Genomic DNA, 17090 nt, shown 5'->3' on the forward strand with positions numbered 1-17090 from the left:
GGGCTGGGTCCGGGAGCGAGGACGTAGGTGGACGCAGGGGGGTTTGACAGAGGGCGCAAACGGGGGGGGGGGGAGGGGGGGGAGTTTAGTCAACGAGGAGGGGGGGGGAGTATGTTAGAGAGAGAGAGAGAGAGAGAGAGAGAGAGAGAGAGAGAGAGAGAGAATTGGTCCTAACGAGGGGTTCCCACCATGGGGGAAAAAGAGAGTGAGAGAGGATGTAAGGTTGTGAGGGAGGGTGAGAGGGGATAGATAGGGTGTGTGGTGGTGTGTGGGGAAGGGAATTTTGAGAGAGAGAGAGAGAGAGAGAGAGAGAGAGAGAGAGCTAGTGAGAGGTGAAGATAGGGGGGGGGGGGGGGTGAGGGGTTGGAATATAAAGCTGGTGGTCCGCCAAGGTTGGGAAAGAAAACAGGGCGGAGTATAAGGCCGAAGAGGGTGTGGACGAGAGGGGAAGATGGGTATAATATGGCGGCCCGCCGGGGCTGGGGTGTGGACGAGCAAAGAGAGAGAGAGAGAGAGAGAGAGAGAGAGAGAGAGAGAGAGAGAGAGAATATACAATATCTATGGCGGCCCGCTAGAGGGTGTGACAGAGGCATCTCATCTTTTGCGCTCACTGGGCCTGGTGATGCAGTGGCAGAGTAAGTGAGAGAGAGAATTGGCGAAGCCGAGCAATAGGAGAGAGTCCGTCTTTTGGCGATAATGGAGGAGTGTGGCCAATTTGGTGACGCCCTACTAGTGGTTAAGCTTAGAGGGGGTGGTGAATGGTAAAGAGCTTCCTTTTTTGTTTTTGTTTTCTCTTCTTTGATAATATGCCTTCCCTTCTTGGGGTATGGTTCTCGTGGTCGCGGTTTCGAAAACCAAGCGTCAATGACAAAAATAAAAATAAAAATCACTACATCACATTTAGTAGTGTAATGAAACTAAACGCCAAAGGAAAGCCAAGGCAAGAAAAGAAGTAAGAAATGGATAGTCGACCATGTCTTTTATAGGGAGACGAAAAGTCTTTCGGCTTTCCATTTCCAGTGGCTTTTCATTTCTTAAACTCATCCTTTACTTCCGCATTCGATATCTTTTGAAAAGATTTTGATTTTTCTAAGGAGTATCCCTAGACAAGAAGTTAAAGCTTAGATGGTTTGGAGTTGGCAAAGAAAGTGGGGATTGGAAACAGAAAGAAATGCTTTTATGCCAATGAGTGAGCATAAACAAAACCTCTTAAGATCTAAACAAAGAAGGAACCCACCTTGACGGACTAAAAAATGAATACCCTCAGGGGACCAGCAATAGTTTCCAATCAAATTTCCTCATCTTGGTCGCATGCAATCAATCTTAAGCTGCCCGTGTGAACATACAAAATTTACCCAAGTGGAATCACAATGAACCGAGTGCAAACATGTGGAATATGTGGTAGCTCCAAGCTCTTCTCAAGTTAGATAAAAAAACTCAAAGAAATTAGCTCATGTGGGTGCCAAAAGAGCAGTACTACACATCCTATGTGAGACAACATCGGCATTGCAACCTGTCCTAAATACATGTCACAATCTATAATTAATTAATGCTCTAAACTACGGTCCTCGATTGATGCAGGCTCACCAACCACTCTCTTTAACCAACCAGACACTAAAAACTTTCCTATCATTTGTCAAAATAAGAATCATTTGCCAATTTTTACAGTAAATTTTGTAAAAACCGGTTCTATTCAAGGCAAGCTCCAAATTAGCGATGGTTAGCCAGTTAAAATACACGGTAAACTTGGCAATCTTACCGATCCCAAAAATGGTCAAAATCGAATAGTGCTAGTCTAAACGCATGTATATTTCAACCATACAGCATCATCTGTCAAACAATTGAATAATGCTAGTCCAAAAGCTGAACAAACCTTTGGAAGAATTTATCGTAACATTTCTTGAATAAATGTGATGTATTAAAGTAAAAATTTCAAATTTTTCCCAAATTGGCGGTATATGAGCTATTTGTGAGTGACTTGCTGCAGCTAAGCCACCATCCTGGAAGTTTCTGTACAGTGTATGAATGCCCATACGGCATACGTTATGTACAATGACAGTAAGATACAACACATCATACAATATCAAATGGTTTTTAAGAGCTTTTTAAAACACACCATATGAATCTAAACCGTACTATATAGATTGTAATACATTGTATCTTCCTATACAAAACCATACCATACTTTACGATACGACTGTACAATGACAACTTTGGTCACAGTACCTATTGTTAGCATTTCAAATGTAAGATAAACCTCTGCATAAACCCAAAACCTCCTCTTCTGAATTTCCTTATTATTAGCAGCACATACTAAAACCATCGAAGCGTGTTCAGCTTTACTTCATCTTTTTCTCTTTTCTGTATAGACCTCAAGGGCTTCAATAATCAGCTTCTGATCATCTTCAACAGCCCAAAAAAGGAATCTATGTCTCAATTACAAGGGCGTAACAGCTATTAACTTTCACTCTTTGCTTGGCTTCTTCAAAGGCAAAAGAGCTCCCGTGTTATTGGTGTCTCAAATGATCCACATTAGTGTATGATGCCTGCACTTCAACATGATCTCCCTCCTTTTCTTCCTCAATTCCCATCTCTACATGCTTGTCATCTTTATCTTCCATGGCTTTCCAAGTCAGTTTTTGAAATTTCTCATTTAGAGCTGTAATTCCTCTCTCTACTGGTTCCACCGCTTGGGATACCGTCACTTTAACATCTTGTACGACCTGCCATAAAAAATCAAAAATCAGCACAAGCTTAACATTTAATTAAATTTCAATGAACAAACTTTTTTTTTTCTCTTAGAGAGTGAAAAGTGCCCAGACCATCGACAAAAAGAGACAACAGAAAGCCAGCAGTCCAACAACCAACAGAAACCCAAAAAGACCCACCCACAAAAGAAAAATTAGAAAACACATAAATAGCAATACAAAAAACACAACACAACACAAACACCAAGATGCAAGGAGGGAAGTTGTCGGTGAATCCCAACTTAAAAAGCCAGCAGTCCAACAACCAACAGAAACCCATAAATTAGCAAACACGTAAATAGCAATACAAAAAACACAACAAAACACAAACACCAAGACGCAAGGAGGAAAGTTGTTGGTGAATCCCAAAAACTTAAAAAAGCTAGCAGTCCAACAACCAACAGAAACCCATAAAGACCCACCCACAAAAGAAAAAATTAGAAAACACGTAAATAGCAACACAAACACCAAGATGCGAGGAGGGAAGTTTGGGGGGGCCAGTCACTTAAGCCCACAGAGAGAGAGAGAGAGAGAGAGAGAGAGAGAGAGAGAGAGAGAGAGAGAGAGAGAGAGAGAGAGAGAGAGAGAGAGAGAGAGAGAGAGAAAATGAAATGAAATGTTATATTAACGTCTTCAAAAGGCCAAAGTGACCTATGAGACCAGGAAGTTACAATGCGGTGTATCTGATATCAAGTCAGATTAACAAAATAAATTAAACTAGGGATAACAAGATATAAATACTGCGGAATCCTAAACTAAGCGGATAGGTGTGAAAGGCAAAAGCCGAAAGGCGTGAATCGTGTGAACTGAGCTATACAATGTGTAGACAATTTGGGAGGGAAGTAGAAATCTATCTGCATAGAGATCCATCTTCATCTGCACTCTAGACGACGAAAAAGTATGGCTCGAATCCTTTGCTGTAGCCTCCTTCGAAACTGTGTAGCTCCTCTTCTCCATTGGGGTTGTCTAGATCTCCCTAGCTCCAATGCACGGTCTATTAGAATGCCCGTAGTCCGGGTAGACCTCTCCACTGTTGGTTGCTCCTCTGTCTGTTCTTCTGGGTGTACAATATCTAGTGTAAAGAAATCTGTGATCTATCTCTGGGGTTGTCTCTCTTCAGCTCTCCTCAATAAAGTTTCTCTATGCCTGTGTAGCTCAAGTAGATATAGCCCAAGACATCTCTGATCCTCATAACTCATGACCCTAGATAGTGGCCCGAAACCTTCTCTAAATAGACAATGAAAACGGCCTCGTATCTCATAGTACACTGTGCAATGACATATGTAGTGTACCTCTGTCTCTGGCTCTAGATGGCATAAGCGGCATATCCTGCTATCTGCTGGTGTCCCTCTAAATCTGCCAATCTCAATCTTCAGCTGATGTGAGGACGTGCGTATCTGGCCAATGGCACATCGGATACCATGAGAAAGATGCTTATCCATATAGCTAGGTCGAATCACAAACCCATCCTCCGTGAGGTGGAGAAAATGCTCTCTATAGAAAGCCGTCTTTGTGCCCAACTCCTGTATCGGATCTATCCATGTCCTCCTAGTGTCCAGCTGAATCAGATCCTGACGAATGAGTCTATTAATCTCTACCCGCGTCAAAGACCTCAAGGGTGCCTGTAGAGAGTATTAAAAAGGAGGCAACTTGTCCATGGTGAAACCATGTCTCTGAAACCATGATGCCATCTGTGCATACCAGCATGATGTATCCCCATTAAGAGCTAATTGCCTGGAGGACTCTAGAGCCACCCTGGCATATCTGTCTCCGGTAGTATCCCACAGACTGTAAACAAAGGAGACTGATCTAGTCAGTGCCTCAATCACCATAGGGGGAGCAGCTAATTCCGCTCGAATGATATCATGCGGTACGGAAGCCTTGGCTCTGATCAGCCGAGAGATCATAGATACCAGGGGCTTCTCCATACCCCTCCAACCCTCCTGGCCTACAGAAGGTCCCCAAACCTGCACCCCATATAACATAGTAGAGGCAACCAGAGTATCAAAGAGCCATAACTTTGTCCTGGGTTCCTGGAACTGAACTTGCGAACACATCCTCTCCATTCCTCCCACAGCTGCACCAGCTCTGGTTAGTCTAGTCTCTGCCGCTCTTTTCAAGGAAAATCTCGGCCCAGTAAAGACTACCCCCAGGTAAGTGTATGCATCTGTATATTCCACAGTCTCTTGACCATACTTGAAAGTAGGTATTGATCTCCTGACCCATTGCGGTGTGGTGTTAAACACCATAACCTTGGTTTTACCTAGGTTTACACACAATCCACTATCCTATGCAAAACTGCGTAGTGCATCCAATTGTCGTTGCATACCTTCTGGTGAATCAGATATCAACACAATATCATCAGCATAAAGCAACAATGGGATCCACGTCCCTGCCAGCTGTGCACCTTTGTCACCCTCTCTGTCGATGTAATCAGACACCTCATCAACATACATACCAAATAGCGTAGGAGACAATGGGCAGCCCTGTTTCACTCCAATAGTAGAGTGAATTAAATCAGATACCCCTTCCGGAGTGCGTACATGCCCCATCACTGATCTGTACAAAGCCATAATCCCCCAAATCACCTCTATGGGTACCCCCATCTCCTGTAATTTGCGCATCAATCGAGCTCTTGGTACCAGGTCAAATGCTTTACGAAAATCCACAAAGCTACAATAGATCCATCTCCCATGTGCTCTGCCCTCCTCAATGATGGCCCTGAGTGTCAGAATATGATCAAGAGTGGAGAAACCCCTCCTGAAGCCAGCTTGACCCTTCGCTCGTACACCCTCGCCCTCTGCCCAATTACTCAAGTGTTGCTCCAGGATAGATGCATACAACAGTGCCAATGTGTGTCCAACCATAATAGTGCGGTAGTTCCCAGGCTCTGTAGGGTCACCAGCCTTGAAGATAGGCACAATATTAGACAGCCTCCAAGTCTCAGGTAATCCCTCACACATGGCACGATTGAACAACACTGCGAGAACCTCCATCAGCATATCCCTGGCATGTATAAAGTGCTCCGCTACTAGACCGTCATGATCATATGCCTTCCCGGTCTTCATCCTGTCGATGGCCCTTTGTACCATCTCAGGTGTAAAGAAAGTGCTTGTAGCTGGGCAAGGCTTGGTAGGGTCTCGAAGGGGTTCCTGTCCAGGAACTGTATATAATGATGTCGCATATTGGCCCCACACCTCAGGTGAAGTAATCACTGGGGGAGGGGAGTGTTCATGGAAGAGTCGCCATGCCTCTCCTGAGTCCCTACTCAAGAACATCTGATACAAGTCTCGCTCCATCTGAGCTAGGTAAGCTCGCTTCTTCCGTCGCATAAGGCGCCGGAAAGCAATCCAGGACTGTCTGTAAGTGATGAATCCTAAAAGAAGATCGTTCTGAAGCTAGGCTCTCATCTCTCTGCACTCCTTATCATACCAACTATTCTAGGGCATGCTCCCAGAATGTCGTCTCTTGCCCGGGTGAGTGTGTGGGTACGCCACTGATGCAGCCCCATGCACTGTCTCAGTCAATAGAGTGGTGCACTGCTCCACTGAGAGGCATGTACCATTTGTGCCAGCTGGGCCTTTCAATAGACGGTCCCAGATCTCCTCTGAATAAACAAAATCAGTCTCTGGTGTGAATGTATAGCTGGTGTGTGACTTGCCTCCTGATGTCTGGGTTGTACTAAACTGAAATTTAATGGATAGTGTCAAGAGAGCATGATCTACTGCTATGCCCATTGGCTTGGCTCACACTGTGAAATCCTGGATGCAGGGGACAAAGCTCGGTTGTGTCATAACATAATCCAATGTACTGGCCCCATGTCCATGTGGAAAGCATGTGAAACCAGCTGCTCTAGGAAATCGCTGTAAGCCATTAAGTATGGCTAATCCATGTGTAGTCGTCATTTCCATGAGGTATCTCCCATACTCCGTTTGCTCGCTGTCATCTGAGCATCTGTCAAGTCCCAACTCACCCACATCCAGCTCTCTAAGCATCTCATTTGAAGTGTCGTAGAAGACTGTCTGCGAGTTGCCCGTTCGGGCATTGAAGTCCCCTAGGAGAATGATATCACCCTCCCTAGAGAACTCCCAAATGTCATCATCTAGGATAGAGAAAGGCGACTGCCCTCTGGATGCGGCATACATTGATGTACTGGGAGGAAAGTAACATATGGCAATATATAGGAACTGGCCTGCGTCAGCTCTCAATCTCACCCACATATATCTAGCATGATCATCTCTTCGTACAATATGCAGTAATGGTTGTAGTTCCTCTCTAAATAGCACTGCTACTCCTCTTGAGCCTCTACTCCCATGCTCAGATCTCGCATTTGTCCTGTGAGCTGTTTCCCATCTGTATCCCACCACATGTGGCATTACCTGTCCAGGGGCCGGATGAGTCTCTGAGAAGAACACAATATCCTTGTCTTTGAAACTCTCCTCAAATGCACCCACGTCCAATCTCATAGACCCGTTACAATTCCAGGTAGCCATCTTCAGTGTGGTCCCATATGTCTCACACTTTGTATCAGACCAAAAAGTTATAATGTGATGGATCTGATACAAAGTCAGAGTAACAAGATGACAAAAATGAAATGACAGACTGACAAAATAGAATACTAAGGAATCCTAAACTGCTAGGTGTGAACTAAGCAGCTAACTGGGATATCTGGATGACAAGAGATCCAGCATCGATCGCTGGCGGATCTCATCAATCTCCCCCCATGGTCAGTAGTCTGACCGAGTGTCGTGCATGTCGGGCAAAGTGATCGAATCCTCTGATGCAACCTCCGTCGATGCTGTGTAGTCCTCCGCAATCGTGGGCGTCTAGATCTCCCCAGCTCAGTCACTCGGTCGATCAGTGTGCCTCTAGTGTGAGGCAACGATCTCTACTGTGGTAGTAACTCCTCCGGGTGTCCAGTGGCAGCTCTAAAGAAGTCTGTAATCTGTCTCTAAGACTGGCTAGCTTCTCCTCTCATCAAGCTCTCTCTGTGTCTGCGCAGCTCGAGAAAAAATAAACCCAAGCATCTCTGATCCTCGTACCGCATGACTCTGGAGAATGGTCCAAAGCCCTCTCTGAACAAGCAATGGAAGCGGCATCGTATCTCGTAGTAGACGGGGCAGTGGCATTGTAGTGCAACTCTGTCTCAGGTTCGATGTCACACAGGAGGCATGTCCTGGCCTCTGCTGATACTCCGCTGTATCTCCCAGTCTCAATCCGCAGTTGGTGTGAAGATGTGTGTATCTGGCCAATAGCACATCGTATCCCATGAGACAAGTGGGTGTCCATGTATTTGGGCCTCATCACAAAACCATATACCGTAAGTTGGAGGAGATGCTCTCTGTAGAAAGCCATCTTCGTGCCCAGCTCATGTGCTGGCTGTATCCATGTCATGATTGTGCGGTGATCTTGTTTGTGAGTGTGGTGTGATGTTCTAGCACTTTGGCAAGATAGATGCCTAGTGCTACTGGAGAGGGATGTGTTCTTGAGAGAAGCTCCTAAAATGTAGTACATCCTTGAATAAGTTGAGGAAAGTCGACCCGAATGTGCGCATATGCTAGACATTCAAGGGTTACATGTGCCTCATTTTCCAATGAATTCAAGTTGCATTGAGTGCATCTCCTCATGTTTGCATCAATATTCAGCCATCCTCCGGTTTCACTTTTGAGCATATGTGATCTTGTCCTCATCAAGGTGATGGCCCGTCTCGCACGGTAGGACATGGGTGTCCTGATATGTATTTGGGTTTCCCCGGTTTTGTATTCTTCCCAGTATCGTGTGTTTATGTGCTTGCAATAGTATTCAAACTTGGACCTGTGCATTGCATTCTTTCATTTGCTATGAAGGGCCTCAAGTAATTGTAGTTCAAAATTCAGCTTGTGCTCATGCTCGGTACCTTCCTCTACATGCATGTCCACATTCCAGTTAGAGAACCATTTCCTAATGTCCTCAACAAGGCTAGAGGTGAGAAACTTGCTTTTGTGGTTCTTTTGCGGCTTAGATCCTACCTCCCATGCTATGTGAGGCAAACGGTTATTAGGCATCAACTTCACCTTCAAGAGATATCTATGCATTCTTTGCAAAGCAAGCATTTCCAATGCTCTTTGTCTAGTCTCCAATAGCATCACTGAGTATGTTGTTGTGGGTTTTATCCCCATATGTCTACATAAGAACTTTTTTGAATTTTCTCAATGTCATTCCATGTGCTGGCCGGAATACTTGGTCCCCATACCTCTACCCCATACAATAGCGTTTGGACCACACACGCATTGAAAGCCATGGACTTTATTTCCCACCTAGTGACGCTTTGTTTGCACATGTTTTCAAACTCGTAATACCTTGCTTGTCCTACCTCAATTCTTGTTTTTACACATTGCCCCCATCTATGATTCGAAGGTATAATGATGCCCAGGTATTTAAAGTTGTCAACTGCTTGAATCTCTTGCCCATCATACATAAGGGCGGGCTGATCCTTTGATTTGTGTGTACAAGTCGCCATACATTTTGTTTTTGTGACAATCACTGGGAGTCCTGTAGCTTCGTAGAAAGCATGTACCGCATCCAAAAGTTTTTGCAAAAGACATATGCCATGCGCTAAAAGAACCACATCATCTACATAAATGAGGAGTAGCAAAGTAATGAGGCCTATGTTTGGTGCATCTTCATTATCTTGCGTCGTTTGGCATATAAAGTCCTCAAGCTCATCTATGCATAGCCCAAATAATGTTGGAGACAAAGGACACCCTTGTTTGACACCTATTGTGCTAAAAAACTCTTTGGAGAAGCTTGTTTGCGTTTTCACTTTACATCGAACCGCATGGTATAGGCGTGTCACCGCAACCCTCAAATGCATGGGAACCCCAATGGTCTCCATGCGGGACCATAACCCATGACGAGATACCGTATCAAACGCTTTCTTAAAGTCCACAAAACAGCAATATATAGTTTCCCCTTTGAGTCGCGCCTCTTCCATCATAATCCGGATTGTAATCAAGTGGTCTATGGTACTATGTTTTGCTCTAAAACGTGCTTGACCGATAACCCTCTTTCCACTGTTTTCAGCCCATGTGCTATTATCTTTTTCTATCAGTCTCCCAAAAAGTTTTTCCATGCAAGAACCCACCATGATGGTGCGGTAGTTCGTGAGTAGGTTACGGTCTCCTCCTTTAAACAAAGCTTTGACACAATTCTCTTGCCAATCTTCAAGCATACCTTGGTGAATAGCTTGATTCATCATGCAGTGTATCCATTTCTTAGCTTCATTACCCGACCATTTCATCATTTCGGAGTTGAAGTGCAAAATGTCAGAGGCTTTCCCAGTGGCTAGTTTTTTCAAACCTCTCATAGCCGCTGCAAAAGTTATAGGTTCCTTAGCGTCAACCTAAATTTCAGCATTCATCATTATTTGAGCATCGGTGGGAGCATAGAGTGTTTGTGCATATACATACATTTCGTCCATGCTGAAATTTTCCAGCATATCCTCCTTATTACCTTTCATGTTGCGCCATGCTTTCTTGGGTTCTTTCTTAAATCGAATCACCTCTTGCTCCTCATTCAAAAGTTCATGCATCCTTCTCTTTTTCCTTTTCAACATTCTGTATTCCTTGGCTGCATTTTCCCACTCCTTCGTGGACTTATTGAAGCACTTTAGCTTGCGTTTGGTTGCTTTACACTCTTCATCAAACCAGGGTTAGACCCTTCACTTGTTGTTGGTCTCTTTTAGATCACCCCATAGTGACCTTTGCTGCTTCTTCTATTGCTTGACGAAAGGTAGCCCAATTTTCTGAAATGTTCTGAGACACGCATTGTCTACTCAATAGGCTGTCCAAAAAAGTGGCATAATCAAATTTCTTTGTAACCTGCATTCGATATGCCCAACTTGTCGCCTTTTGGAGGCGTTGTGTAGGCATGTGTGGGAGGTCTAGACGTACATGAATTGGAGTATGGTCCGAGTTCGGTGACCGAGCGCCAATTTTAAAGTGTCCAATTAAATCCAATGCATTGTGGCTAACTAACGCATAATCATTAGTGCTTCTTCCATGGTTTGATGTATAGAATGTGTATGCTCCGAAGCTTGCAAATTTCTTGGTGCCATTCATGACTACAAGTTGCATAGAATTCATCATAGATATGAGGTGATCGCATGAGCATCTATCCCACATTGCATCTAATACAAGATCGCCATCTTTGTCTGCGGGATGGATTGAGTAGTCAACCAATTGAGCCTGTATGTTGGCTATGCGAGCATTAAGATCCCCGAGTATCATCACTGCCCCCCTTTGGTGTGTAGTTTGCAATATCTGCATATAAGTCAGCAAACGGGTCATTCTTGGAGAGATTATGCAAATCATAGAACACGGATTCCCGATGTGGGATATAACATCCCGTAATGAACATCGACCTCCCTAATGTACATATCTCAGCCTATATGTATCGTTTGTGTTCATCTATCTTGCATATCTTAACCTGATTTTGCATTTCCTCCTTGTACATTATAGCAACACCCCCTTGCCCGCGCATCTTGGTGCCAGGCCACCAAACCGAGTGTGTAATATATCCTTGAATACTTGGCAGTCTACATTTGTCCTGTTCCCACGTTTCAAGTAGAAAAAGTATGTCTTGCTTGTGGTAGAACCTCTGTCAATCCTTCCCCTTTGTGCCAAGGGAAACCTCGGCAATTCCACTTGTAACGTGTATGTTCGTGGTCCCATGGGTTTCCCCCTGTCATGCTTCTCGTGATGTTGCCCTTGTGGGGGTGTTCTTTTTCATTCGTTCTTCATATGCCTATCTTCTTTCTTTTTGTTTCGCGGGTGTCCTTGTCTTCACTGATGTAAATTGGGTTGTCCCTTAGGTAAATGCGAGCATTTTCGAGTATGATGGCTCTTTTACGTGCATCCAACATTGTGCATACAATTGCACGATTGATCTCAGACCTCTGCTTACCCACACGGTATGCCCCATACACCACTACATCATGCATGCCAGATTTGTTTGTAAGGAGGTCTATGACCTCCGTATTCAACATGAGTACTTTCTCATTATCAAGATTCGGGTATGCCTCGAATCACAATATTCATACTGCGTTTCTCTCGCTCATTATACTCTGTGTCATCTACATTTGCATACTCTCATGTGTCTACGGCATAGCATTTGGAGTACTTCTTACTACATGTGCCCAGGAGGTCATATTTCCTGTTGCATTATCACTCATGTGTGCAAGCTTCTCATCGTGTGTAGCTAGAGTGTCTTGCACATTGGAGACCTGTTTGCTTAATGCATCTTGCAGTGCCTGAATTTTCTCATCTTGAAATGTTGTATTAAACGTCTTCAAAAGACCAAAATGACCTATGGGACCAAACTGATACAATCCTTGTGGATCTAATCCAATGTGTAGGTACAAAAATAAAATGAAGTAAAGTAAAAGAATAAAACTAAAAGGTTAAAACCGTTAGACTGAAAATCATCATCATCATCATCGAGTCCGAGGATGCCCGGCATCGGGCGTTGTTCGAGAAAGTATCGCATCGATCGCTGAAGGGCTTCGTCAATGTCCACCTCTGTAAATAGTCGTACTGGAAGTCTCTCATGTCGTGCTAGAATAGTCCTCATTCTCTGGTGGAGCCTCCGTCGATGTGGTGGTTGCCCCACAGACGTGGGCATCCAGCTCTCTGGAGCTCAATGGCTCTGAAGTCTGCTGTGAAGCATGCTCATCCAGCTACTGAGTCCCTATCAAGGTAGTTAGGTACGTAGTGTTCGGTACAAATTCGGTTCGTAAGGTATGTAGTACACAATAGATTGAGCTTTTACGTACGTAAAAATCCGTACTGTTTTTCACAAAGCCTAAAACTAAGAGTACTTCATCCATTTTTTTTTCCCCCGAGAAAAAGATCCTTCTATTAGTTAATGAAAGCTACCCGTAGGGCTACAACCACCTCTGCAAGAGAGGGCTACAACAAACATGATGGGGAGACTCTCCCAATGACAGAACAAAATATGTACAATGAGGCTACATCAAGGGATGCGAGGAGGGAAGAGCCACACAGGTGGTCGGTAGTGCCATATGAGCACACCCTGGACAATGGTATAGAAAGGCCCAGGGCACCAGAGTCGAAGGAAAGCCTCGCGGCGCTCTCGATTGCGGTCGGAGCTGCCCTGAAGTCCCTAGCCAAAAGTCACGAACAGTCTCTGCTGGCGGCACAGAGCGGGCCTCAAAAATGCGAAAACAACGGGCCCGCCAGATGAACCACAGTGTCAGCCCACTGATGAGCTCCCAACACTCCTCTCTCTCACTGCACCACTCCTGTGGAGTAAACTCTGTAGCAGGCTGGAGTGTAGGACGCCCCCCCTGTAACACTATCATCCTGCTGGTAGAAGATAGCTCAAACTGAAGTGCCGGGCCCGTGAGAGTGGACCAAGCCGCTGCCCCCCAAGTGTACTGTCTAGCCATGGAGAGAGTAGGCATCAGCTGAAGAACTCGTAGCCACACCTGCTGAGCCGAGGGACAATCCCAAAGACAATGACGCTAACTCTCCACAAACTGGTCACAGGCTGCACATGCGGCTAAGAGACCACTATGCACAAACCAGCTCCCTACTGCTGTAGCTCTGTGTGCAACCAACCACTGGAACAAAGTGACGCGAGTCGGCTGTCTGGAGTCCCACAGCCTCTACCAAAAGGCTGCCAAGAACTCGACTGTGAGGCCCTCCTCCTGCCAATGACGTGTTGCAGCGGGGCGGGCCTCTCTCTGTCCTGCAAGTATATAACGTCCAAGCCGAACAGTGTACTGAAAGAAGGGGACTCTTGGGTGGTCTGCAGAAGAGAAGGGGTCCCTCCATAGCCACTCACCAGGATCCCACTGTACTCATGCCAGTGGACAGCACTCCCAAGCCCATAGCCTCCAGTGTCCAGTCTCAAGAGTTGCTGGGTCAAGGTCTATGACGCAAGTCCTCCCACAGATGCCCACAACTCCGATCCTCTGAAAACAACACTCTACTACCTGCGGGGCCTCTACTGCAACTCGCTGTAATCATCCCCCACCCTGAAGCTCGAAGAACAGGGCTGGGACAGTCTCTGAGCAGGCCCTGACTGAAATGAGAACCTCCAGTCGCATGAAGGCTCCCATCCACCGAGGTGCTACTGGCTCGAGAGGCGTGAGCCACTCAGCTGGAACTGAATTTGAGATGTCCTGACACATGCTTTGCACCCCTCTCATGCCATGTAGCTGGAAACCCTGCACCTCCTCTGGCAAGCCTGAATACACTAACCAGTCACCTAAAGAGCGCACACGACCCGCTGCCATGGGACCCCAGGAAACATCAGGCCGACTACCAACCAAGTGGCCTCTCTGAGTGCTAACCATGGGGTTCCAGACGAGGGGCTGTCGTAGGCGGTCCTCCGTGCAAGTAGGTTGTCGCTGCTCCAAGCCTCGCCGCAAGTGCTCCAAAGATCGAAGCAAACTCACAGCGAAGCGGTCCTCCAGTCTCCTACTCAAACCAACTCGGCACATCTTGGTAAAGATCCATCTGGTCGAAGGTTGCCAAGGGCCTCCTGACTGAGGCACCCTGGCAGAAAGCCTCTGCAACAAGAACTCCTTCTAGGGCTCCTCACCTGGAAGAAGTCCTCTGACTATGAACTTTCCTAGAAGGGCTTTGCTCTGTTGTGCTGGATCAATGATCCCAAGCCCTCCCTGAGAACAAGGAAGCGTGATCACCGACCAAGCCACCTTGGCTCGGGCCATCTGAGTGTCACGTCCTGACCAGAGGAAATTCCTGATCAGCCTCTCTACCTGGCTCATACAAGAACTCGAGAAGATCCAACAGGAAGTGATGTACCACATAGTCACCAACAGCACCTGGTTGGCAACTACTACTCTACCAGCCAGCGACGACAGACGTGCTGAGCTCCAATGTAACAGCTTTCTCGTGATGGACAGGAGAAGAGGAGCAATCTGCTGCTCGAGAGACAAGTCCAAAACAACCTGACAACCCAAGTATCGAACTGCAGTCCCTGGGGGAATCCACCTGAAACCCTCTCCTGGCATCCAATCTAGCACAGGAGCACTACCAACCGAGAAAGCCACTGTCCTTCTCCAGTTGATCAGTGCGCCCAATGCACAATAGAAGGTCTCCAGAGCCTGCTCACATCTGTGAAGATTGGCCTCCTGGCCATCTAAGTACAAGGCTGAGTCATCGGCAAACTCAGCATCCAGTAGCTCCTCTCCCCAAATAGGGAGTGCTAAGCCCCGAGGACCAACCTGCTGTGACACCAAAAATCTGCTCATCGCCTCCGCATAGAACAGAAAGAGAAAGAGGGCAAGAGGACAACCCTGTCTGACCGAGCGTGTGAGCATGGAGCGCTCACCTCTCCCCCCTACCAAAAGCACCTGACTGTGAGCCTGCCTGTACAAAGCTGACACCCCTCTGATCCAAGCATCTGAGAAGCCCATCCTGCGGAGAGTGCCCTCTAGAAAGTCCCAGTAAACTCGGTCGTAGGCCTTCTCAAAATCGAGAAGAAGAATCACAAGGTCCTCACCACAGAGCCGTGCCAAGGCAGAAGCCTCCCAAAAAGTAAAGATGTTGTCAAGGATACTGCGTTCCTTGACAAAACCTGTCTGAGTCCCATGTATAAGGCTCTCTAAAAGTGGCTGAATCCTCAAACTCAGAGCCTTGGCAAGAATTTTGTAGGCTGAGTTGAGGATGGTGATGGGGCGCCACTGTCGAATCTCATCCAAGGAGCCACCCTCCTTGGGAATGAGGTAGATCAGGCCCTCACTCATGCTGTCAAGCATCACTCCTGTGTGCAAAATGTACTGAAAAGCACTACAAAGATCTGGGCCAAGCAGGTCCCACTACTCCAAGAAAAAGCTGGGAGTCGGCCCATCCTCACCTGGACAGCTACCACGAGGGAGGGCCCTCAGAGCTGTGTGCAGCTCCTCAAGCTGAAGTGGCATCTCTAGCCTCTGACGCATCTCCTCTGTCACAAGACATCGCATCTGTGCCCAAACCTGCTCCCAGCATGCATCCTGCCGCTCTGACTGAGGCTCAGCCGACAGTAACTCACGGTAAAAGTCAGTAGCAACTGCACGCATATCCTCGGGCTCACAAGCAACTGACCCATCGTGCCTCCTCAACTGACTGACCTTGGCATGCGAGTGCCGAGGTCCCACTGTCTCAAAAAAAGCGCCAGTCACTCTGTCACCCACCTGAGTCCACTGAGATGCCTGTCGGTGGAAGGCAAACTCATCACGCCTCTCCTTTGTGCTAGCAAGCTCCTGTCGAGCCTGTTGTAACTGCTCGTCCAACCATGGACTGTCTGGATGCTGCTCCTGCATCCTCTGTAGTGAAGCAATGCCCCATCTGAGACGTTGCTCCGCCTCTCGCTGTAGCCCGGCAAGCCAAAGACTCCTGAAGAAAAAAGTGGCTAAGTTGAGCTAGGCCTGAGGCCACTCTGTCTGCAGGTGAATCCTGTCTATCCATGCCCTCTGTCCAGAGAGCCTCTACCCTCTCTCTGAGTGCTGAGTCCAACAAGACCCTGTCTGGGATGCGGAGCATCGTGCTCCCACTCCTCTGCCTGTCTACCACTGTGAGGATCACTGGTGCATGGTCCGAGAAGGAAGTCCCTGCCAGGATGCCCACTGAACCCCCCAAGTCACTGAAGTGGTCACTAGTGTAGAAGCGATCTATTCGCGATAGATTCACTCCTCCCACTCTGCGGTCCGATCTAGAGAAGGCAAGATTGTCTGGGGGCCTCACAAAACTAGAGTGCTGCCATGTATCCGAGACCCTCAAAGTCATACAAAACCTCTCCCAAGCTGCCAACTCGACTCCATGCACAATAGCATGGCTGCCACCAATCCTTTCAGAAGGGTCCTCCAACATGTTGAAGTCCCCTCCTATACACCAATGATCGGCCTGCGGCAAAGACTCAACAATCTGTGACCAAAACTCTGCACGAGCACTCGCCACATTGGGCGCATAGATGTTCAGGAAGTCCACAAGGCCACCCTGAACCTGCATAGTAATCCATTGAGCCGTGCCTGGCACAATAATCCCTCTGCCCACAATGGCCTGCTGCAGTGAGTCCGCAATAGTCATACATACCCCTCCCTGGATGCCTCCAGGTCCAAAAGCAGCCGACCAAAAGGTATCATAACGTCCAGGCAAAATCTGACCACAACGCCGAATGCGGCTCTCACACAGATGGTGCTCCTGAAGCATAAGGAGATCAATCTCTCCTCCCATGAGGCAACGCTGAGCTCCTGACGCAATCGGCCCCGCTGTCGCTGAAACTGAGGCCCACCTAGTCCCTGCACATTCCATGAGACGATCCTCATGGGGAGCGAGA

At 46.9% G+C, this 17090-nt stretch overlaps 1 protein-coding gene across 1 annotated transcript in view; it reads right to left on the reverse strand.

The window, feature by feature from the left end:
* Positions 1-1874: 1874 nt before the first annotated feature.
* The window catches only part of LOC147452786 (organic solute transporter ostalpha protein (DUF300)), a 166651-nt gene continuing 151435 nt past the window's right edge, over positions 1875-17090 (reverse strand). The window contains exon 9 of the mRNA XM_086518369.1: positions 1875-2723. Within this exon, the coding sequence (XP_086374495.1) occupies positions 2508-2723 (216 nt within the window). The 3' untranslated portion in view covers positions 1875-2507. The remainder of the gene's footprint in view (positions 2724-17090) is intronic.

Source organism: Adiantum capillus-veneris, chromosome 8 (assembly GCF_014529385.1).
Source record: "Adiantum capillus-veneris isolate H3 chromosome 8, ASM1452938v2, whole genome shotgun sequence".
Classification (NCBI taxonomy): domain Eukaryota; kingdom Viridiplantae; phylum Streptophyta; class Polypodiopsida; order Polypodiales; family Pteridaceae; genus Adiantum; species Adiantum capillus-veneris.